General features: G+C 34.2%; 1 protein-coding gene across 1 annotated transcript in view; it reads left to right on the top strand.

Annotated features, from left to right (window-relative positions):
* The window catches only part of CNTNAP2 (contactin associated protein like 2), a 1,631,342-nt gene that overhangs the window by 728,070 nt on the left and 878,042 nt on the right, over positions 1-25,230 (top strand). Inside the window, exon 5 of the mRNA XM_025039033.1 lies at positions 23,494-23,697. Within this exon, the coding sequence (XP_024894801.1) occupies positions 23,494-23,697 (204 nt within the window). The remainder of the gene's footprint in view (positions 1-23,493; positions 23,698-25,230) is intronic.

The raw sequence follows: 25,230 nt of genomic DNA, 5'->3' as shown, positions 1-25,230 counted from the left end.
CCCTACACACTGGATGGTCAATTGACATTAAAAAATATATCGACAGCAGTCTCATGCATTGATTAGTATTTCTTCGTGTTCATAATTTAAGAACCCTTTTAAAAATGTAGGAAATTGGCTTTTTTATCCTTATTTTTAAATACCTTTTATGGTAACTTTTATGAATAGAATGATAGGAATAAATAGAAATGTGCCAATGAAACTGGATAGCTCAAAATATAAATTGAATTAAAAATCAAAATTGTTCTTTATATTATAATTCCTTAAAAAAATTTTTATCATAGATCAGGAAGTTTGTGTTTTATCTTATTTTTTAGTGAATATCTATTGTAAGTGAGATTATAGTCAAGAATTCTGAGGCCTGAAAGTGTGAGATTTCAAGGTTTGGACTATTCTAATAGCTGTGCATGGCACATCTAAAGATGTTTTGTTTCTTCTGAAGCATTTTTTTTTCCTTATATCTGAAGGCACTACATTTATAACCAGGCTATTTGGGAGCATATACTGTGGATGTGCATTAAATTGAGATTGAAATTTTAGGAAATTGTCAAATGCTTTAAATTTACACAATAGCATTGTTTTCTAATTGTTGAATATAGGCAAATTTTAAAAATATCCTTCACAATTATGCAACTTTAGAGTTGGCTATAGTGGAAATTGTAAAACATAGGAATAAAGTCCACTTATAAATCTTATTTTAAATGTAAATGTTCCATTTGCCGAAATTGATCTGTGTTTTCTGTAGGTAAACAATTGTCCATTTGGCTGAAATTACTGGGCAAGAAGTATTATTATCCAGTTCTTATACCATGTGTCAATTTAACCTAAGGTCTGTGTTCTCTTCACTGCCACATTGCTTCAACTCCCATTGCTTTTATAAACACATTTATCAGAAACTTTAAAATTCTCATGGCAGATGGTAGCATGAAGCACAGACCAGATTATAATGTATTTCACTTCCCCAGCTCCACCAAGCACAAAAGCTTTATCACTAAGATTTCTGGCACTTCTTGCCTTTATGAATACTATCGTGAGAATTAGTAAGATCATGTCCATACAACTCTCTAGACTAACAATAATAGTAGTCTATAAATGTATGAAATATCATAACATTTTTAACATGATCTAGTTAAGTGAATAGATTTCTGAGTGGAATCAGTTGTGACTTTCAAAGCGATTTTGAATCTGCTACATTTGTAATGATGAAAAAGTATGTGATTTTTAATAATGAAAAATTAATCTCAACCGAAGAGTTTTGGATGTTGCTGTTCCCTGTCAGTGTAAATTTTATTTACATTATGGGGAATGCCAATGGATAATATACATTATTCAGACTGTTTATATTTTTCACTTTAATAGAAGTTTTGGCTTTACTACAGAAAAGGATGCAAGATTTATAATTTAAAAACAACAACAAGAAGAAAAGCACTGTCAAGTTCATATTCACTGTTTGCATTTTAAAATAGCTAGTTCTCTTCTAATGGCAGATATTCCAAACGTATAGCAATAACCCATCAGCTAGCAAATAAAGGACATCATATTAGTTTCCTGAGTTTCTTTAAAAAACACAAATGTTTCTTTTCCTTCCACTGATTCTTCTGGCATTAAAGGTTTGTTTTAATCGAATTACTTAGAAAATATTTTTATATTGAGCTTCTTAAAATAACAAAACTACTTTCAATTGGAGAAAATAGAGTATTTACTTAAATAATATTTTTGTTTTCCATCTTGGTAATATTGTTTCTATAGTTCATATTTTAATCTCTCTCTCTCTCTTTTTAAATGAAGCAACCCAGTTGTTTTAAAAGATTGATTTTCCTTTGTTTCCTTATAAAGGTAACCTACATTTGCATCTTTACTTGTATAATGACAGGTGGTCTTAATTCCTTTCCCTTTGGTGTTTGCAGCTAGCAAACGCAGTTAGGTTTAACTGTACATGCATTTTTTTTAATTTGCACATATTATTTAGTGAGAACAAAAGATGGGCTGTTTATAATTATTTCCCCCTAACTTCACAAAAAGAAAAGACTCAGAGCAACAGGGGTGATAGGCAATTCAATATTCTTAGGCTGAAGCAAAATCCCCATACTCCCTGAACGTTAATCTAATAACAAAATATTTTCTAGCTCTTTCTTTAGTCCTTTGGCATTATTGTCAGTGGATGCATATTAAATACATATTTGTCTGCAGTTTCCATGTTGGCTGCTATCTAGATCAGTGGCGATCAGTGTGGTGATCAGTGTAGTGGTTCAGCATAAAAGTACTCTGGAGCCCTCCAGTAGTTTCAACTCCCAGCCCTGCCATTTCGTAGCTGCCTTGTCAAGTTACTTGTGCCCTCTCTTTGTTCTCTCACTTTAAAATGGGAAAAATAAATAATAGTACCAATATTATAGGGTTATTATCAGGATTGGATAAATTAATATTTATGAAGTTCCTGAAATGCAAAGCAAGTACTATATATCAACTACTATATAAATATACACACACACACACATAATTAAAATATGACTGTAATATACACAGGCTGCAGACAGAGAACTAGGTACAGACAGAAACATATCCATTTATTCATTCCCGATTATTATCCTCTATATCCTTAAGCTACTTGTTACTCACTCACAGAGGATATTAAGTCCCTTATTCCTCTTACCCATGACTGTGGTTTACCTTTCTTCCTGTATTCAAGGAGTACTAAACATTTTAAATGATAGTTATAGTCTTCTCTAGTGTAAACTATATAGTTCGGTAAATCAACCATTTTATCATTAGTGCAGAGTGAATAGATGGCAGTGCTTCTAAGAATTCCCCTCTGCTGCAAAACTACACTCCAAAAGAATTACACTGGTAAGAAAAATAACGCTGTCATTGCTAACTTTGCCAAATCATTGACAGTTCACTTTCTATGAAAGAGTTAAACATGTTGCTGTATCAAATATTACATTACTCATTAATTAAAGTAGAACAGATTCAATATATTTTTTTTATTTAGCAGATTATCCAGAAACTACCATGTCTGCAATTTATATTTATCCTGTAAACTACATATGCATTAAACATTTCCATCTGGAGTTTCGATGATTATTTTTCTCCCATCTCATGCTTGATAAGCTGTTACTGATTAAACAGGGAATTCTGAGGCTGTTGAAAGAACAGATTTTTAAAGCTCTATCACCTTGGTGTTCTTCACTTCTTAGCTGATCTTGCTTGATGGCTGCATGTTCCATTTTGGCTGCAGTCCAGATAGAAGCTATAGATCCCTTGGCCACGATGGTTTAATGCAGACAGCCTTATTTTGTTTCTCCTTCCTTTCTCCCTCAGTAGGGGGGAGGGGGGCAGTCTACTATCTAGTTTAATTTATAATAAGTTTTCTTCTTTACTTGTCTCATTTGGTTTGATGCTAAACCTTAATTTACTCTATGCTATGTCTAATAAAACATAATCAGCATATTTTGATACATAATATTTTCTAAGCATTGTTCTAAAGACTTCACATGTTTTGACTCACTTAATTCTCACTAACTATGCTAGGAGGTAGATGCTATTATTATCCCTATTTAATAGTTGAGGAAACTGAGACCACAGGGAGTTTGATTCACATCCTCAAGATCAAACAACTAGGAAGTGGTAGAGCTCAGTATAAACACAGACCCCCTAAGTCTAGGGCCCTGGCTCCAACCCCAAAACTGTGGGCCTTTCAGAGCTAAGTTTCCATCCCTAAAGTAGCAGGACATGCACTTTGAGATGTAGCTGCAGTAAAAACATATTCAAAAAAGCCACAGCCTTAGCTCTCCTTTATAATGCACATACTGACTTTGGGTTACCTGATGGGAGTCATTTAATGGACAAAAATGTAGTGGAGTCTTATGACAATAATAAAAATAATAATAACATCAAATAGAGCAATAATTAAATAGCTTTTATTTTTTTGAGAATCACCATCTGTTTATCTCTCACATACAATATCTGTTTCCCTGAATTGTTACCTTCTGTGTTATCACCCCCATAGGTATTTTACACATTTTTCAAACTGAGTCTCAAAAAAATGATATTTCTTGTAATGGTCCCAATATTAGTGACAAGTAGAATCAGAATTCAAGTTCTAGTCCATTATTTTGTTATATGCTTTGTTTGTTATTATTGGATTTTAGAGCACATTATCCTTAAAAAAAAAAAAAAAAAAAGCCTTACAGACATAAGATTCACCCAGCTACAAGTCAGATACACCCCTGATCAGCAAGTGACTGATATTGTCACTAGATATCTCCCTAGCCTCTTCTTGTATGTATGAACTTGATTCCTTGGATTTGCACATATTCCAGATATCACCCTGGAGGCAATTAGGTATAAGGGAATGGTGTTTTAAGGTAATCTTCCTTTGAAGAAACTCTGGAATGATTATTTAAGATAACGTTGACCCGTAACAATTAGCTAGATATTTCTACAGCAAAATGTGTTTATTCAGGAACAACAAAGCATTGCAGTTAGGGACCTGTGACATAAAGGCAAGCCAAGCCATGTGCAACTCTGGAGAAACAAAGAAGAACCTCTTTTAAGTACTGAAGGGTAGGTAATGCGCTGTTGTAAAGGAAGAGTCCATTGGAGGAACCAAAAGTCTGAAGTACAGTGATTTTTCATTGGATGAGTTATGGCAGTCTCCCATTGACCGAGATGTTACTGGGCAAGGAGGAATCTTTTCTTCCTCCTGCCGAGCTAGTAGAGTAGTATCACTTTCTGTGGGAGATGCCAGGTACGTCTCTTCCTGTTGGGCTCAGTGGCAAGTCGAGTGACACGTGAGAGTTCTCTCGTCTAGTCTCCTGACTCCATTTTAAATGAGGTTTCTGTTTATTAATTTTCACCATAAACACCTACTAGTTGTTCCAAAGGCACACAGACTTTTTAAAAATTTGCCCCTTAGATCTGGATTATACATCTTGTTCATCTTTGGACTCCCAGCATTTTAAGGATTGTGATCACTAAAGTATAGTGGGTTCAGGTCAATCACATTTTTTGTTGTTGTTGTTTTTGTTGTTTTTAGTTTTGCTGAGGCATTTCATCACTTTTTCCTTGGACTGGGGTGAGATCCACTTTTCAGTTTGCAAGGGCTTACTCTTCTATTGAGAACAGAACAAAATGGGCATACACCATCTGTTCACATCATATTAACCAGAATTTGGCCCCATGGCCATAAATATCTCGCTACAAAGGAGAATTGAAAGATAGTCTCAATTCTGTTGCCATTTGCCCAGCTAAAATTTGGAATTTTTATTGTTAAAATAAGACTTCCTTTGCACTTTTGTTGAATAGCTAGCAGTCTCTGCCACAACATTTATTTCCTCTCCCCTAGAGGAATGGAGTAGATAGGTCATTCCTCCTCCTCTGTACTTTTAAAGAAAACAATTGTCATATTTTTAGAAGAAAATTGAAAATATAGATTTAAGGTTGCCTTAGTCCTGTGTAACAAAACCTGACCCAAACTGGTTCAAAAACAAGGAATTTTAATTTTCCACATGACAAAAGTTCAATGCTGGAGCAGATTTATTAACCTGATGATTTGTAAACCACTCTTGCATCTTTATATGTCCACCTGGTCCTGAGGCTGCCTCCTGGCTCATGTCAAGATAGCCACACACTTTCAATTCTCACATTCATACTCTGCAATATTCAGAAGGACGAAGCCATCTGTTCTGCAGTATCCCTCTTAGGACTCAAGAGACCTTACCTATAAAGCCCTATCAGCACACCTTCTTCATCCACTTTGGCCATAACTGGTTCACATGCCAACCCTTAAATCAAGGAGTGGCAAAGGGAATAGAGTCGGCGGGGTTGACTTGTCTTTTCTGGATTGGCTCTGTTGCTGAGAAAAGAGTCCCTTCCCTTGACTTATAGGGGAGGAAATGGACCCCTGAGTGAAATCAGGGTTCGTTGAACAACAACGTCAAAAGAAGAAATGAATGTTGTCAGGATAGCAGCCAAGAGGGTCTGCTGTAATTCCTAATGTAAATCTCTGCTTCTAGAAGAACAATACTAATGACAAACTGATGTATGAAATATGAAGAATACTAGGTTTTCTTGGTAGTGATTTGAAGAAGCAAACAATATTACAAACTCCCACTCCTACTAAATTTATGCTTTGTAAATTAAATTTAAAGTTATATAAATGCTGTTCTCGACCTCAACAGGCTACTTCATTTTAGGATTAAAAGTAAAGGTTATTGTATATATTTTTTTGAGTATGGGGTTATGGGCTAGCCAGATTGTAGCCATACCATTTAATACTTTAAGTACAGTATATATTGATAAATTATTGATAATTCATTTTCTACTCATTAACTCAGTAGTTTGAGTGCTTATAAAATCAAGCTTACTTTTCTCTAAAAGTTAAGGAAACATTTTGTTTTAATAAATTTCATAATCTCAGGTTGTGTCTTTGATTTAAGAAAAATAATTTGCTGAAGAAAAGTACAATGAAGAAAAACAGCATCTTTAATGACTTTGTTACCCATCTCCTAATATTGTCATCTTCATCTGTAATCCTTTTGTTTGGGCTAGAAAGCATTACCGTAGGTGGTATCTCTCCTGAAAACATACGCTTAATCTTTGGAAGAGCTAGACATACATAAACTCTTTCTATAAATCTAAAGTTTTACTGTTTGCCATTAAGTTAATCCTTTACAGTTAAATGTCGCATATTTTAAAATTCTTTTTATGCCTAATCCTTTCATAAGTGTATTGCGTCTAGTTTTGTCATTCAGAAACTCTTTTATAAGTCATCCCCTGACCAGTGATCCCAAGAAATAAATGATTAATAGCAGTGAGCAAACCATTTGCATCTACAGTCTAGTGTCCTTTGTGGTTCTGTAGAAATTGTGTAGCAACTACATACACACAAAAGCTCAGTAAGTCAAACAGTAATCATGTTTCCCAAATAAATTTGCCTTTAAACCCTGGAGCCCCGTTTCCACATGTTTCCACAACTTGAAATGGTAGGAAATCCAATAAGGCATATCAACAAAAGCAGTTTTCTAGGAAAATTCATTATAATGTTTTCAGTGTTAATACTAATCAATGGCATAAACTCTAAGAAAAATTTAACAGGGATATCATCAAAGGAGCATTTTAATAGGAATGTAATGAAAATACTGAATCATGTTTAAATAGGAGAAAAAGGAGATATCTCTTGGCTTAATGAGTTTTGAAAGAGAAGAGGTTTGAAGAATAAGTACGAATTTAAAGAAATGAGTAAGAAACAAAGAAGAAAATAGATACAGAGAAGCAATAGAGTGAAACTGATAAGAGAAAATAAAAGAATTTAATATTTTTTGTTAGTAATAAAATAACATCTTTTGACTGTGGTCTTTTTGATATATCCACAGAAAATAATTAATCTCAGACTCCCTCCCTTATGTAACTCTATCAAATAGTTTTTGTCTGAAGAAACAACTGATTTCATCTTTAGTAGTATAGATAACTGTTGTCAAAGCAAAGTGCAGGCAAAACCTCAGAAAAGTATACTATAGAGCTTTAAAAAGTTAAAATTAGGGTTAAATCTTGCCTGTGTTGTCCTCTCATACTGGGAATAATTTCGTCCTTGCCTCTTTGTGTTCGGGAGGGATGTTGTCGTTGAGAAGGACTGTAGTTCTGTGTTTGTTTTCACCATTACTAGTGTTGTCAGCCGCCATCTGCGTGGTAGAACTTGAAAGTCTGGAGAACTCTTCTTCCATTCATGTTATCCTTTCACTAACTGTCCTCTGGGGCCTCAAGTTCCCTTTAAGTGCTGCTCCCATTAAATTCTTTAAAACTTTAAGCATCATTAAATGTTAATGTCTTATTGTGAATTATTTTATTTGATACTACTTTGCAGTGTATCTGTTAGCACTGTATCTGTTGAAAGAGTAAGGGGGAGTGGACAGTCACTGAAATGGAAGACAACAAAGAGAAACATTTATTGCCATTTTTTTTTTTAACCGAGGGCCAGCTCTAGCACAGATGGTGTAATTAATATAAAAACAAACAGTCACTGAAATGGAAGACAACAAAGAGAAACATTTATTGCCATTTTTTTTTTTAACCGAGGGCCAGCTCTAGCACAGATGTGTGTAATTAATATAAAAACAATTTGGATACATACATGCATACGTGTGTATTTGTGTAGAGAGAGAGTAGTGAATTTTTATATGCTATATATGTTTATAGGTAATTATTTGTATCTCACACATAGCTTATTCAGCCCTATAAATATTGGCTACTGATCTATTGACATTTTCTATTTTGTTTTTAAGGAATATCTCATTAAATGGATATCACAGAAATAGCATTTTGTCTTCATTACTGAAAGAAAAATTTAAACACAAATTGTATGAGATCTTAACAATGGCCATTTGTGCTTTATTTCGTAGGAAAAACCATCAAAAGGGATATGGTTGTCTGTTTACTACAGTGCAGCAAATTTTTTAAAGCAGAGCTTAGACTGTGCACAAAACTTCTTGTTTGTATGTGTGAACCTCCTTAACCCCAAGACTCAGACTTTCATTCTCATAATTCATATTTCAAAACTTTTCTAAGTTTCAAGAGGAAAATATTTATTGAATTATCAAACAGTTGTTCCAAATTTTGGAAAAAGAATTTCACTTGGATTTTGGAAAATAAAAAGATCTCTATGGAACTGTGAAACTTCAGTAGGAAAAGAGAATATTTCTAACATAAATATTAGAGCTCCATGGTAACTTTCAAAATCAGGAGTTTTGAAACTAGAAAACCAGAAATTAGAGAAGAAAAACACATTTAAAAGTTGCTGTTTTATTTACCTTATATTTTTAAATAAAGAATATTATCTAAATTTTGAAACCACATTATTTACAAGGTAATTCAAGTGTCAAAATACATAGTCACTCTTATAAACAAAAACAGGTTCTAAAATATTGTTTGAAAAAAGTAAGTAATTAAAGTTTTGGTTATTGAGTCTTGAGAGGCTATGTCAGGTCTAAAAGCTACGCTGTCTGTCCTGAAAAGCAAAGCGGCTTTTCCTAGGATGTTATCAGGGCCCAGGTTGTCCATCCAAGATGTGTTTGCTGTGTGGCTCCAAAGGAGCTTGCTTTCTGCCAGGGTCACATGAGAGTACACTACTCCAGCTGTTGCCACTGCAGATGGAGCTGCTTGTCTCCCAACTAACATTATAGCTTCATTGTTCCGGGCCTCCCACTTCAGCATCTTGTACTAGTAACACTTGCTTAGAAGTTTAAAGTAATCAGAGTCCTGACCTTACTTTATTATCTCCACCAATCCCAGGCTTTGCATTTTGCTTTCTGTTTGTCAGTGTCTATAAATGCTCTTTCCACAAGCCTTCCCATGCCGTGTGTGAAAGCTCTGTAAATAGCATCCACCATCACTTACCACAGAGCCACCGGGAAAAACAGTTTTGTCTGGCTTTTCTCATATGTCTTAAACTTTGCACTTTTTCTTTTATTTGAGTTTGATTTAGCTAATATATTCCTAGCCACAGCATTGTAATTTAGCAATTGAGACAGTTTTTTCATCTCAAACTCTTCAAAATCTCATCAAATTTAGTCATAAAATATGAAAATTAGAAGCAGGTCTTTGTTATAAATGTAGACTTTGAATTGCAGTTAACTAAATTTGGTAATTTTAGATATATATAAAAAAATAGATTACATTTAATACATATATTTAAGCAGATGTTATGATAGTGAATTCCTATGTTCAATAAATATTAGTTGCTTTCTAGAAAGCAAATTCATGAACTATAAAGAAATTATGACATATTATGCTGCTGTGAACAGAATCACAGATGAGGCCTTGAGTTCAAGTCTCAATTTGAAAGTCTTTATCTGATGTTATTGGACAAGCCACTGACCCTCACCAGCACCTCAGGTTCCTCCGCTCACAGTGAGAGGCCTGCACTGGAAGACCCCCAGAATGCTCATTTGCCCTGAAATGTTAATTATTACACCGAAGAAGAGAAACAGTAGGCTTATTATTATTTCCTTTTACTTTACTTCTCCATATTTTTCTGCCTTCTTCACTGGTGAGCAAAATAAGCTCCATCAGTGAAAGCAGCAAAAATATGGAACAATAAGTAGAATGGGTCCTAGAGTCGCCAAGCACGGCACTGCAATTTGTCCTAAATCCATTAATGCTATTGTAAAAACATGACCTTGTTCTTTTTCCAGGCCTGTGTCAGTGTTGGCAAGTGGGTATTTTGAATATTTATTATTTCAAATCAATTAAACAAAAACTTAATATATGATAATAAAAAACTCATGTGTATTAGCAGCTTACAATGCACCAGATGCTATCTTAAGTGTTTTACATGTGTTAACTCATTTACTCTTCACAATTCTATAAAGCACGCTACATCATTACCTCCACCTTTTGAGAATCAGAAAAACTGAGGCTTAGAGAAGCATTACACTCATCTATACTCATTTTCCTCAGGATAATTCAAATATTTCTTATATTTTCATTTTTATATATGTGGTAGTTTGAAATGGATCTCTATTTTCCTGTTTAAAGAAATGAATGCAAGGTAAACATAATCAGTTCTCATTATTCGCGGATGTTATGTGCTATAAAGTTGCCATGAACACTGAATTAGAAAATACTGAACCATTGCTCCTGGGGGAAATACGGGGTTGGGTTCCTACAAGCCTCTCTGGTCACTACACTTTTGTCAACCAGTCAATATATATCAGTGCTTTATTCGCGTTTCTGTTTAACAGCACCTTTAGTATATATTGTTGATTCATTAGCACTGAACTCACAGTCAACAGCACTATAACTTATGCCTGAACAAAGCTTATCTAACACTGTGTTTTCTCCATGAGGCGCATAACAGTTTTCTTGTACTTGAGAACACAAGACAGCACTTCAGCACTCCTCCTGGGAGAGAGGCATTTTAAATAATGAAATCATCCATAAAACACAAAAATGCAAAAAATGTGGCACTGAAAAGATCATGAATGGGAACGTTTTCAGAGTGTGAAAGATGAAATAAGAAGGCAGAGCATTGCCATGTTCTACCTTAGCTGAGAACATGAGTACCAGATGTCTCAAATTTTTTGTCCCTCTGCTTATATCCATGAATGATAGCAAAAGTACCATGATTATTGATTTGGGGGGTACAAATAAATTTTAATGAATAAGCATATTTGTAAATACAGACTCTGCCAGTAATGAAAGACTGGCTATGTCTGTTCATTGTAATACTTTTTAAAAGATATAATTTCCTTTTTAGAAAATCTTTTTATATCCAAAATCATAGTAAGTAAAGCTCAGATTCTTGATTTTCCTTCCTTTTCCTTCCTTCCTCCCTCCCTCCCTTCTTTTCATTTGTCTTTTCTTTTCCTCCTTCCCTCCTTCCCTTCCTTCCTTCCTTCCTCCCTCCTTCCTTCTTTGCTTCCTGTCTATTGTAGTTGTATGTAAGTATAGAGTGGTATATCTTTGGATCACAGATCCCATTAAAATTTATTTGATTTTTTTTAAACCATACACTCTCTCTTCATTTAGCACTAACCAACATGTTTTCAAAAGAATTTGCCTGTTGAGAAATAAAATCCCTTGCTGATTACTACACGCTGTAGTAATTCACAGGTAAATTATATCATGGAAAATAAATTTAATTTTTTAGACATTATCCATTTAGTCTTATATTTTTGACAGTATCCAAGTTTAAAGAGATATATAATGCAATAAAAATATCTATGGGCACTAGATAGCAGCCTATACTTAATACAAAATATAAAATCAGCTGTTTAACATTTTAAAATAGGGAGATTTCATTAAAATGTTGTTTTTCTGACCTTTCTTAAAAACTGAATGTTTGAATAATACCAGATTTGCTGTATAGCTTCAGTTTGTGACCGGTGGGTGGAGACTACCTCTTTTATACCCATAATACATCCCAAATACTTCCTGTTGTTTCTCCACCATCAAACAAGTTTCTTAGCCAGTAATTTGGCAGCTTTTCCCTGTTGATTTTTTAATCAAGGAGGATATTGTCGTTTACTTATATCTTTATCAAAAGTGAGAAAATGAAAGGTAGAGTCATGGTTTTTACAAGCCAGTATCCCCGATTTGTATGAACTGTAATCTCCTCTGAGCACTGAAGTTGTAACTTCCAATTTCAGGAGCTTCCAGTTGTTTTAGCCTCATCAGGGTTAGTTCTCTGCACAAGTGGCAGGAGCATTGCTCATTTATGGAAATGAATTAACTCAGCCTGCTCACCAGGGCCTCAGTGGATGTGCAGGTGTCATGACATAATAGCTGACACCCCAGTTCACACTGAATCAGATTCCCTCCAATGCCCAAATCATAGAGCTGTGTTGACGACCCAGCCACAGAATATTGTAAAGTGTTTTACCAGGCAGGACCCAACAGCACTAGAGGAGGGAGAAAAAGACAATGTGTCACAACAGGTGTACATTCTGGGCTTTATGAATTCTGTTTTATGGTTGAGGTAAAAGACTCACCCAAAGGTATATGAAATCAAACCAAAAATAAAGTAAAGCTATAATGTATTACATTCTGTGCATAAACTGAAAACATACTAAGCATGTGTCCCAATCTCTTGCAAGTAAGAGCAAATCATTTGAACCAACTCATTTGGCTTTAGGAAAGTACAGAAAGTAAGATAGATAAAAATGACAGTCTTTACTAGTCACCTAGTACAGACTGCTATTTGTTGAGTGAACTTTGTAGAAGTTGTATACTATTTGGGTAAATATTGATTTTACATTTTTAGGTTGCCATTTTTTAAGGTATAGATTTGAATACGATATAACGTTAAGATGTGGAATAGCTAAAGAAGTAACAGACTTTTGAGGTTCATGTGTCATGAACCTCAATGAGTGAATTCAAATATTTAGCATATTTCAAAATAAGAATAATTTTTGATATTTTGATATTGTTTTTAGGATAGTTTCAATTTCTTTAAAAGTCCTGATGCTTTTCTAGAGTAGGATTTGTCATACCATTGGAGAGAACTGTGAATGTGATCTCCTGAATTGTGGCTAGGTGTAACCTTTGTCGACACTATTAGATGTCAGCTTTTTTGAGGCGAGATCTTTGCCCTCTCTGCCTCTGCACTTTCTTCCACCCGCTCCGCGCTCCCACATAAACACAGAAGTTATCCTCGCAAGATGCAAATCCGTGCATGTGGTTTCCCTGTAGGACATCATTGCTCACATAGACATATATCTTCCATATGGAGCAGTAGCTCCTTCATCTTCCAATTCTAACACTGCCCATGACACATGAACCTTATATGTTAAATTCACAGAGAACTACTAAGCTCTTTAAAACAACTGAATATGCCCGTATTTACTTTACTCAATTTTAATTCTGTCTGTATTTACTTTACTCAATTTTAATTCTCTTTTAACAGGAGAGCTCATATAGTCTTTCTTAAAACTCACCACTTTACCTCCTAGCCCTACATTCTTGGAACGATGCTGTGGAGGTCGGTAGAAGACAATTCACTGAATGCTAGTTGATTTCAGACATTCAGTAATGGTTTCTAAAATGTACTGTAAAGGAGCTTTTTGCAGATCTACAGAATAACTCTTGCCAACAGTTCTAAGATTTTTTTCTTTTTTGGCCAAAAATTTGATATTTACTTTACTTTTTATTCTAAGATTTAGTAAGGAAATTTTCTGTACTTAGTCTTTTAGTGAGGCAAAAAAGTGTTTTTTAAAATGCAGTATATTGATAGAAAATTTAAGGTTATAGTAAGGCCAACACGTCATGAAATGACTGCCACTGAAAGGATAGTTTATTACTCACAGCTCCTAAGAGGAAGGGGCACATCATATGGGACAAGGGGCTCCCTAAGGGGAAGCACCAGCAGTCAGGAGATAGAAGGAGAAGGGGGAGGGTGGGAAAGAGCCTTTATTGTAGTTTCTACAGGAAGGAGTAGGTGAGGCATGGTAGGCAGGTTTAGAATTGTCTAGTTAGAATAATTTCAGTAGACTCTGGGGCACCAGAACTGTCCCTAGTTGCTTGATCCCTGACCCTGGGGTGATTAGGTCAGGTGGACAGTGGCCCAGAGTGTGAGAGCCTGAGAAAGGAAGTAGCTGGGCTGTGGGCTCTGAGTTGGTTGGTATTTATTTGGAGAACGTGCTTGCAGGAATTGGCTAACCCTAGGAGATGTAGTCCTTCCAGGCTCAGCAAAGCCCAGATGACAGAGCTTCAAAATATAGGAAATAAGAGACATGTTAAAACAGAGAGAAAGTGGAAGCAAGCCGTACCAGCTTCAAGAAATGGCCTGGGTGGTTGAAACCCACGCCCACACACACCTGCCTCTGCGTCCCCCATTCTGCCTTTACTAATATAGATCGTTTATTTTTTCTTTGGTACTATATAAATTACCACGAAAACAGTGCCTCAAAAACAAGTCCTCAAATCATATTGCCATCTTTTATTCTATATGGTATTAAAAGTTAGCCCCAACACTGTCAACAATGTTTTAAATGGAGCTAGAAACAGAAGTTTAACTGGGTAGTGATCAAAAATATCTGAAATAAATGTTAGAAATAGCATATCAAAAGATTCTGGGGGCTTCCTTGATGTCTGATTTCTTTTCTCATCTGTGGAATATTTACTTAGGATTTATAATTCTAGATAGTCTCTTCCCTAGCAGAAATATGGATTGTAATATTATATAGAATGCAAGTCTAATTTATTTGACTTTTTGTTTTGCAAAAATAAATAAAAATTGCCTCCATATGGATTTCCTACAAATAGATTTTATGCTAATTGTTGGAAATTGCTTATTACTTCTGAATTATCAGATGTATTAGAGCTATAACCCTGCTCAAACGTGGATGACTCTGATTTTATGATGTCCTGCGGAGTATGTTTTGTGCATGTGTGTGTATGGGTGAGAGAAAGAGAGGGAGAGAGAGAGAGAGACAGAGAGACAGAGAGACAGAGAGAGGGAGGAGAGAGAGGAGAGAGAGAGACCCCATTTTGGCATGAGTAAGGAGAACCTCAGAGGGTTTTTTTTTTTGTATTTTCATGTTCAATAATATAATTTTTATAATTACTAATATTCCCCTGTTCATTTAAATGAACCAATTACATGATTAGACAATATAGTTTTTTCATGAAATAATCCAATAATAAAAAATATGCAACAGCAAGGCCATCTTGCTTCTTAATAGTCTAAAATAGAATATGAATAAATATTTATCTCAAGTTAGTGTAAAACTTAGTTAAAAATGTCTTTAAAACTTAATAACTTTAATCTTAAACTAGAGAAGATTCTATTAAATGTATTCAATTAAAAGGAAATATATATTTAGTATTTAAATTCATCGTATAGTTAAATGCTTTAGTCTTTGATTTATAAACAAATCCAATATGACTATAATAAAAATATTTTGTGTTTTAATCACTTTATTGATATCAGAAACTCATAGTTGTAATATTTATGTAAATGCATGCCACTGGATCATGCATAGGTCTGCACTCAGAGAGTAAACTGCATTGCAGCAGGTATAATTTTGAAGGAAAATAAGAGTAGTGGTATCTCTTTTTTTCCTTGTTGTCTCAAACGCCAATTATGTTTAAATTAATTTAAGTGTTTATTGTGCCAGCAACATAAAGTGGAACAATCCAGAGTCTGTGCCTTAAGAAAACTTAAGTCCACAGAGGAAATCAGACCCATAAAGACATAATTCCCCTATAAGATGAGAAGTAATGTAATAAAGTGTGTGAGGGTGCCCTGTGACAGCGAGCAGGGGCTGTTTCATATGAGAAAAGATTTCCTCATATGAGGAAATCTAGGTGAGGCTTTTTGGAAGCTTGGAGGATGCATAATCTTTAACTAGATGGAAAAATAGCTGTTAAAGAAAGTCCCAGATTTCTGTCTTAGTGACTAGATTATGAATACAAGAACAAAAGCAGTGGGGCCCAAAGAAAGAATTACTCCTTTTGTTGGACAAGTATAGTTAGGTATTTCTGTGAAAGGTCCATGTGGCTCAGTCTTCCAGGACATTAAATAACAGTCCAAATTTTATGGACAGATGAAATCAGATTTCTCTGGTATTATTATTGTTCTATCATGAGTTATCAGTCACTTAAGGGCAAAGCAATACATTTTAAGGAGAAATATTGCATAAAATGTAAAATGCTGACCTCCATAAAAAGAAACTTTAAGGTGTTTTTTTTTTTTTTTTTTTTGCTCAAAGTAGAAGTGATTTTTCAGTGCTCTCTAGGTCATTTTTTTAAAGGATTTAAAGAAGGCTCATTTGCTGCTGTTACTCTAAATTAGCTATCATTGACACACTGGAATCTGTTTTAACTATCTAGGTTTAAACCATAGATACTATATTGAAAGAAAAGGTAGTGGATTAGAAAAAAGGAATTAATCAGATCAGAGCAGTGTGCAGAGAGATGAGATAGATTATGTTCCACCAGTGTTAATGTCTGTCAATTAAATAATACCAAGTCAATTGATAATGGAATGAATTTTCCCTACCACCGCAAAAAATAGTAGCCTGATAGTATCATTCTTTTTCTCTGACAGTTGAAACCTTGGATGTATGAATAGTTGTGGCACAGTGGTAGATTAGAGTGATTCTTGAAATTTTCTCCTATCTAGTGATTCTAATTTTTAATGAAAAAAGTATAAAATAGTAATGTTTATTATACTTTAATCCAATTCGTTGAAATATGAATGACAACATGCAGTCATTCAACAAATCCTGAATGAGTAATGACTGTTTCCTAGGCACTGTTCTAAGTATGAGCTTCGTGATGAGCAAAACAAAGTCTCTGATGTGCACACTCTCAGAGGAAGAAACATGCTGTAAATATGTAGGCATATAAATATGTTAGAGACAAATGCTATGAAGAATAGAGGTGAAATGGAGAGAGTTAATAGAGAGTTAAGATGGCAGGCATGCTGTTTTGTGAAGAATGGACAATATATCTAAAATACTGACATCTTTAAAAAATGTATGTGTGTATATATATAGATAGCAAGATAGATTTGCATTTATGTAATATTTGCAAAACTAAGCAAATTCCACCTTGTAGTATTTTTAAACTTTAGTTTCAGATATATATTTCAAACTCTTGAAAGTAATTTGGGTATTTATTTACAAAGATTACATAATGTTACATTCCATGCTAGTTAATATACATCTTTAGTGATATCTTTAATTGAGCAGTTGTCACTTTAGAAATTTAAATAAGAAAATAATTGTGAAATTGTTCAAGAATCTCACTACAAAAATGTTCATTATAGAAATGTTTAGATTTGTAGAAAACTACAAATAACTTAGATGTACAAAATAAAAAATTATTTTTAAAAATGAAGCTCATCTGTACAATGAAATACTATATAGCTATTTAAAATTTTATTGAAGAAAAATATTTCATAACAAAAATACTGATATAGTATATAAAGAAAAGTGTTAGCAGTATTTTGATATCTGTGTGGTATCATTGTCAATCATTTAAATTGACTTTTTTTGTTTTCTTACACAATGTACAATTTTTACTGAGAGTACATATTACTTTTATGATGATAAAACAAAAATTGTTTTAAAATATTAAGCTGTATACATTATCACTTACATATTAGCACTGAATCATTTTAATTAAAGTAATAATCAGTAATCAAATAAATAGTGACAATTATTGTTACTGTTTTTAAAAGTCATAGTTTATGCAAAAACATTTAATTAAAATCAGAAGAGATTCAAATCATAGCAAATCCTTGTGGAATAGGTTACTAAGAAACATTTTATAAGATTACTTTTTTTATCAGTAATTCATTTGCGTGGAAGAATATATCATACAGATGGATTCAAACTATATTTATTTATAGAAAATTTGTTGTCTGCTTCATAAAAAGCAATCAAACAAACAAACCAAGCGTCTCAATACTGTTCTACAATAAAAAAAAAAAATGGGACCCCCTTGGGAAAATGGCTGCTTCTAGGTCTGGGGCAGGGAAAATGCAAGATGAGCTTACAAAATCTTGTAGTGCCAGAAAGTGACAGAGAGGAGAAAGAAGAGAAAAGAAGAGGAGGAGGAAGCATAGCAAAGAGATCTGGAAACCAACCTAAACGAGCTCCCAATGGCCAAAACTAGAACAATTTGAATAATAATAGTATTGAATTAGACTCAAAGAATAAAATAAACATGCACAATCCCACAATACTATAAGGAAATCATTGAATGAATGAAAGAATGAATAGAACAAGTCTTCCTTACAGAAGAATTCCAAGTAATATATGTACACACTTCCCCCTCCAGGAAGTAGAGAATAATTCTCCTTACCTTGAGTATGGGCTGTGCTATGGTGACTCAATTCCACAGAATAAACTAGAGAAAGGAAAGAAAAGTAACTATGGTGAAGAATCTTGGCAGACATCACCTTAAGCAGCATCACTGGTGGAAAGTTATGTTGCAATTGCATTTGCCCTAATGGAAAGTGATGAGAGGGACACCATCATTCTGTGGTGTTCTCCCCAAACAATAGTAACACCAGTCTAGTCCTAAAAACACTTCGAACCAACTCAAAACGAGGGAAAATCTACAAAATGCCTGACTGGAACTCTTCTAAAGTGTCAAAATTATGAAAGACAGAGAAAGACTGAGAAGATGTTTCAGATTGGAGGAGGCTAAGGAAACATGACTAAATGCAATGTGAGATCCTTGATGGGATCCTGGAATGGTTGGGGGAAGACATTTGTGAAAGTGGGTAAAATCCAAAGATTGTCTGTATTTCCGTGAATAGCATTATACCAAAGTTAACGTCTTAGATTTGACAAATGTACCCGCTTATATAAAATGTTAATATTAGAGGATGCTGGGTGAAGGGTACATGGGAACTCTCCATTCTATTTTTTGCAACTTCTCTCTACAATTATTCCCAAATGAAGTTTATTGAAAAGAAAATTGCAAAAATAAATTCTTATTAAAGAAATTAGACATGCAAATGACAGCATATTTTTAGCTAATCAAAATCCTGACTAGTCTGAAGGTGTACAGTCATGGTCATCTCATGAGGGTATGTGGTAAGTGGCTCTCAGGAATAATATAGTAAGCCTGGATTATCCACATGGCAGCTTTGCACAGGGCGATGACGGCTCCGGACTGGAACTGAACTCCTTCCATGCACTTGACCAATGCAGTGGTGGGAGCGGCCAGAACAAGCAGTGTGAGTGGCGGGTTTAAAGGGAGGGAATGTTTTCTGCTTGGTGTTACCTTTGTCCTTGGGCTTTGTCCTAAGTTAGACAGTGGGTGACCAGGGAACTGGCACAACCTGGCTGGTCGGGTTCAGAGTTCGTTTCCTCTCTAGCAGCGAGTGCCTTTTGGTCTGGAAAGTCAGCTTATCTCATAATACCCACGGCTAGGACACTATCTGTAATTATGAATTGTCCTTTTTTTTACATTAACTAAAAGAGTATGTCTGTGATCACTAGAGTTTGTTTCTACTGTGTCTTAAACTTTTATGCTTCATAATATTAAAGCAACTCATGTGAGAGACTGTTTCAACATGAAAGGTTTATAGTTGAGATATAATGTGTATTTTATTGTTTGTAGTAAAAGTCATGTATACAGAAGTCCTGGGTATTAATTTTAATATTTGCACAAAATCTTTTTTCTGTGATATGTTAACACCGACAATTTTACTGTCGATGTTCCTTTCTTTTGAGATTCCGGAGCCGAGGGAACTTATGGGGTTTTGCTTCTTCGTTTGCTTCATTTTCATTTTTATTTCTCTGAAGCAAGAGACTTTTCATGGCGTTCAGTACAAAGACCTCGGATCAATTCTTTGTGTTAAACTTGGTTGCCTCTTGGCCGTATAACTTTGAGTGCAAATCATTGAACTCTTTAACAAAGTATTGTAGAAAATATAATGGGTAAAAAATTTTTTTAAAAATTCTAATTTGAAAAAAAATGAACGTATAGCAACCCAAACCAAACACAAAACCCTATAGCATATGATTCCTATGTGTATCTATTTACATACATACACATTCTGTACTGAAAATTAAAATAATCCGAAATGTGCATTATCAGTGGTTATTTTAGGAACATAGAAGTATGTTCTTTTAATTTTACTCTTTAAGCCTTCCCATTATTCTCAGATCTTCTACAAGAAAGTGAAACACTTATGAGCACACAGGAGATCAAAAGTCATTCCTAAGTGCTCATTTGTTTACTTCGGGGTGCATATTCAAATACGTTTTTTATGTTTTTCAAATAAATAGGAGATACTGCAGTTTCAAATTATATATATACATATATAATTACTTTATATAAGTACCTCGGTGCGTGAAAGTCAATAAAACATATTAAGTAGTTAAAATATACAATTTCTGCACATTATTATTATCTAAAACTCAAGCTTTCATTGTACATTTTGAAACATAACGAAATGAAACGATATCCTCCACTCTCTCTATTTCTAACATATATGTATGTACATATATATATATACATGCACATGTATATACGTATATATAATTATGGATTATTCCATACATTAGATAGATAAGTTAATGCATAAAATCTAAAAGAATATGCACCAAGCTATTACTCATTAACACTGGTGATTTCTTGTGCTTGGGATTCACATTCTATACTACTGTATTGTTTAATTTCCTTTCAACAATAAGCATATATTTCATTTTTAGTAAATATATATAGCAAAGGTATTTTTTCAAATATTAAAATCTTTAGCTATAAAAACTCCAAAATATCCAAGTTCAGAAAGTAGACTAAGTAACTGAATTTTTTTAAAGCCTTTTCTATCATAATGATTTGATGAATTGGGCACATTACCAGCTCTCTGAGTTATTGTTAGAAACAAAATTGTGGAAGTACTGTGATTTTGCATTCACTTTTTGACTAGCCATTATTGTTGTTCAGATTGCTTAAACAGTTCAACCATACATATTTAATCACTGCAAAGAAAACTTAATTCTAGGGAGTGATAAGCAATCAGGGTAATGGGGGATAAAAGGTGGCTCGTCCCAAAATAACCACAACATATTATTAGAGGCGAAGTAAAATTTAATGTATTTTTGTAGGAAATAGAACAGATTCTGGATTTCATAATATCCAAGACTCTTAAAAGTTTATGGCATGTGTTTATGTATACATTACATGTTATAGATTATGCTAATATTGTGGTTTAACCTACAATAAACAGATGTTTAGAGAAGCATTTAACCCGTTCAGAGAAGAACACCTTTGATTTCATAATGTGAGGGATCTGGCTTGCAAAGCATTTTATCAGTTTCTCAACTGACCATTTGTAGGATGAGGCTTGGTCCATATGACCAGTGTTCCTTCATGTTTTTGTCAATATCCTAGGACTGTCTGAAGAAATGAACTATTTCTGTCCTTTCTGTCACTTTTTCCTTTGCCCTAAATACAAGGAAGAAAAGAATCAACATTTGTATAAGTCACTATTCTGCACCCGAAAGCAAATGTAGATTTTGATTTAGGAGAAGCTAATAGGAGGGATGAATTCTTCCTTTTATCTGAGCTAAGGAACATTCACCTCCTGAGAGATGAATGGGGAACATGTTATGTCAATTAATATATATTGAATGTATGTAAAACAATGATGTGTCTATTATTCAACTGTCACTATTATGAAATTGACTACAAATTTATTTCCTAGAGTTCAGAATTTATTCCTTCCTTTTGACTTTCATTTATACACTTTTTAAGATAAAAAGTAATTTCTTCCAACCGCTGGATTATAAATTCAACCTGGAATCTGATAATCAGATTCCACTTTTTTTCTCTTTTATCTCATCACAGATGATAAAGATATTGCAATTGGAATTCAGCTGTGACAGTATAGTTGATTAAGCTAGTCTAATTGGCTTTGCAGTGTTAGCAGAAACCAAAATTTAATGGCTGATTTTCCCCCATAGTAAAATAAACCTCTATGATTCATAGTCTCAGAGAACAGAATTCTGTTGATTAAGAAAGTCTTTTTATGGACAGTAAAGAACTGGCTCTTAGAATTTAAACTTCAAAGTTGTATTTTCTCTCTGAACTTTTTAGAATGCAAGAATTCCACTGTTGTTTAAAAATATGAATATTTGGGATAATGGGATAAATATTTTTAAAGGAGTCAAAATTTATCAAGGATTTGAAGGAAGAACTTTAAACATTGCTTTTAAGTAATGTTTAAAATAAGTGTGTTCATGAGTCATTTCATAGAATTAGATAAGAGCAAAACTCATAATGGCAAGTCATGCACAAAGAGTGAATGTAGCTGAGGAAGTATGGACCACAGCTGAAGCCACCATGGGGCTGCGTCCTCTTGTTACGGGGGAACCAAAGTATTTCCTGTGGTGACTGGAGTAAATAAGTGCCAGAGCTAGGACAGGAAGTGAGAAAATATTTCTCTTTCAAGCTTTAGACTTGCTATTATTTTTCTCCAGTGTTTCCCTGTGGAGTTCTTTTAGCAGGACCTTGCCCCAAACTGAGAGGCAGGCTTCATCCAGTCTTGTCATTCCAAATTAATTAAAGCTATCCAGTTTGACTCAGTTTTCTATGATTTCAAATCAAAAGCTGAAGGAAATGGATTTTTAAAAACACTTTTAATGACAAGGTTTTAATTATGATAACTTGATCTGAGTACAAATAGAAGCGGATTATAACTCATCTTTGACCATTCCATGAATTGGTAACCCACTAACCAGTAGGATTTAATAAATAAGAGCATATCATTTTCCATTACTGGTGTGAATAAGAAGCAGTTATGAAACACATCCCCACCATCATCTATTTCTGAGGACGGTAACAAAATTGTTCTTACTTCTAAAAAGTTTATATAATTTCATGTCTTCAATGATATATCCTAAAATCAAGTTGGAATTTCAGGTAGACCTGAGGCCCAGGTACAAATGGAAAGAAGCTCCTTAAAATTTAATTAGCTATAAATTCTGAGTATTACCATAAAGCTTACTGAAAATGTAGCAGAATATAAAAACCATCAGAAAATGAGTATGCTATCAAACCCTACATTGCAAGTGCTTTCATTCTTCTGTCAAAGAAAAGCTAATTTGTGGGTAAAATGTTATTTAAAAATCATAAAACTAGCCTCATTTAAAAAGGAAAACAGTAAGATCTCACAGTACCTCAGGGATTAAAATTTTTGCTCTTTTCAAGTAAACTAGACTGCCAAATTAAATTTGAAGTCTATAAATTATTGATGGAATTCATGTTGTTAGTATTATAATTGAAGTAAGGTTTAATATTGATAGAGGTTTCTATGACCAGCTTTTATGACTGCTTTGCACACAGTTCACTTTAGGAAACACAATAAACCAAGAAAAGAAATAGAACAAGAACCCAAGACTCCAGATTTCTCAGAAAGAAACACTTATTTCTCATTTATTCTGGGGAAACACCAGTCGGAAGTTGATTTAGTTCACACTGGATGAAAACATGAAATAACTGAACTGTAATGTTATTTATTTCTTGTTTTAGGGGCTGATGTTATCAACTTTGATGGCCATGTTGTGTTACCATATAGATTCAGAAACAAGAAGATGAAAACACTGAAAGATGTCATTGCCTTGAAATTTAAAACCACTGAAAGTGAAGGCGTGATCTTGCACGGAGAAGGACAGCAGGGGGATTACATTACTTTGGAACTGAAAAAAGCCAAGCTGGTCTTCAGTTTAAACCTAGGTATTTCTGACTTTTGACGTCATTCTTTCTATTTATTAATATTCCCATTAGTGAAATGCTACTGTTGTTTAATCCTTAAAATGTAAATTATAAAAAAGCTCACATTGTTATCAGTTTATTTTTAATCCATAGTGGTTGGTATATATCGATATACTTATTCATCCAAAAAGTATTTATTAAACACCTGTACTGTGCAAGGTGTATACTAGCATCCTGGATATAGCAGTGAAAACATAAAGTCGTTGAGTTCACGAATTTTATGACCTAGTGGAAGAGTCAGACATTATATTATCTATTATTATTTTAAAACAACTAAATCAGAAAAACGACTCAAATAATGATAAGTACAGGTGACCATTGAAAACAGCATAGCAGTTAGGGGTGCCAACCGCTGCTTCCACAGTCAGAAACCCACATATAACTTGACTCTACCTTTGACTTTTTACATCTGTGGTTTTAATCAACCATGAATCAAAAATACCGTTTTTGATCCAAGGTTGGGAATCCTAGGTTGGGAATGCAAAAATTTGTTTTTCATCCATGTTTGGTTGAGTCCGCAGGTATGAACACCTGGCTTCATTTATTGGAAAAATAAAACTGCATTATTATAAGTGGACCCACACAGGTCAAACTCATGTTGTTCGAGGGTCAGCTTTAGTATGAAATCAGTTAAGTAAGTAATACTATAGTGCAGAGGCAAGAGGGGTCAACATTAGAATACGTACTGAGGAAAGTCTGAGGAGATGTTCAAGCTGAGATCTGAGAGATGACAAAAACTAGCTACGAAAATATCAGGAAGGAGAGCATTTCAAAGGAAGAAATCACTAGAGGCAAAGCCCTGGCATGCTTAAGAAGCAGGAAGGAAGCTGGTATGGATAGATGCTGTGAGTAAGGGGAGAGCAGGTGAAAATCACAAGTTAGGGATTGTTCAGACCCTCTGAGATCTTGTAGGGCATGGTAAAGAGTTTAGATATTGCTTTTTTAAGAATAGAAAGCTTTTGGTAAGCTTTAAACTGGCATTGCAGTCTTATTTTTAGGAGTTTACTCATTCGTCTGTAAGAGAAAATGCTTCTGTCGACGTGAGAGTCAAAGGTAGACTTCTGCATAGTGCATGTGAGAGCTGGCCCTGGACTGCAGAAGGTGGCTGCCAGTGGAGATGCTGAGAAATTGGTCCACTTAGGAGATGATTTTAGTGGCAACTAATTGAATATTTAATAAGAAGGGAAGATAATAAAAGATCATTTCTGGGGTATGACTTGAGCTCCAATGGACATTAATATCATTTTCAAAAATAGAGAAAACCATTTTTTCTACAGTTTCTTCTAATACAGGATCATTAATTTCCTCCCGTAGAGGAAATACAGAGATCTGTTTGGATAGGGTGCATTTTAATTGCCATTAGGCATCAAAGTTGAGATTTCAGTAAGCGAGTTGCATGTTATGAGATTGACAAGAGAAGGTGCTAATTGGAGACCGAGAAGTGGACAGCAAAAAGGAGGAAGAATGAATATGATATCACCGGGAGGAGGGAAA

Source organism: Pteropus alecto, unplaced genomic scaffold, assembly GCF_000325575.1.
Source record: "Pteropus alecto unplaced genomic scaffold, ASM32557v1 scaffold48, whole genome shotgun sequence".
NCBI classification, from domain to species: domain Eukaryota; kingdom Metazoa; phylum Chordata; class Mammalia; order Chiroptera; family Pteropodidae; genus Pteropus; species Pteropus alecto.
The sequence above is the reverse complement of the archived record's forward strand: the minus strand, read 5'-3'. Positions and strand labels throughout refer to the sequence as shown.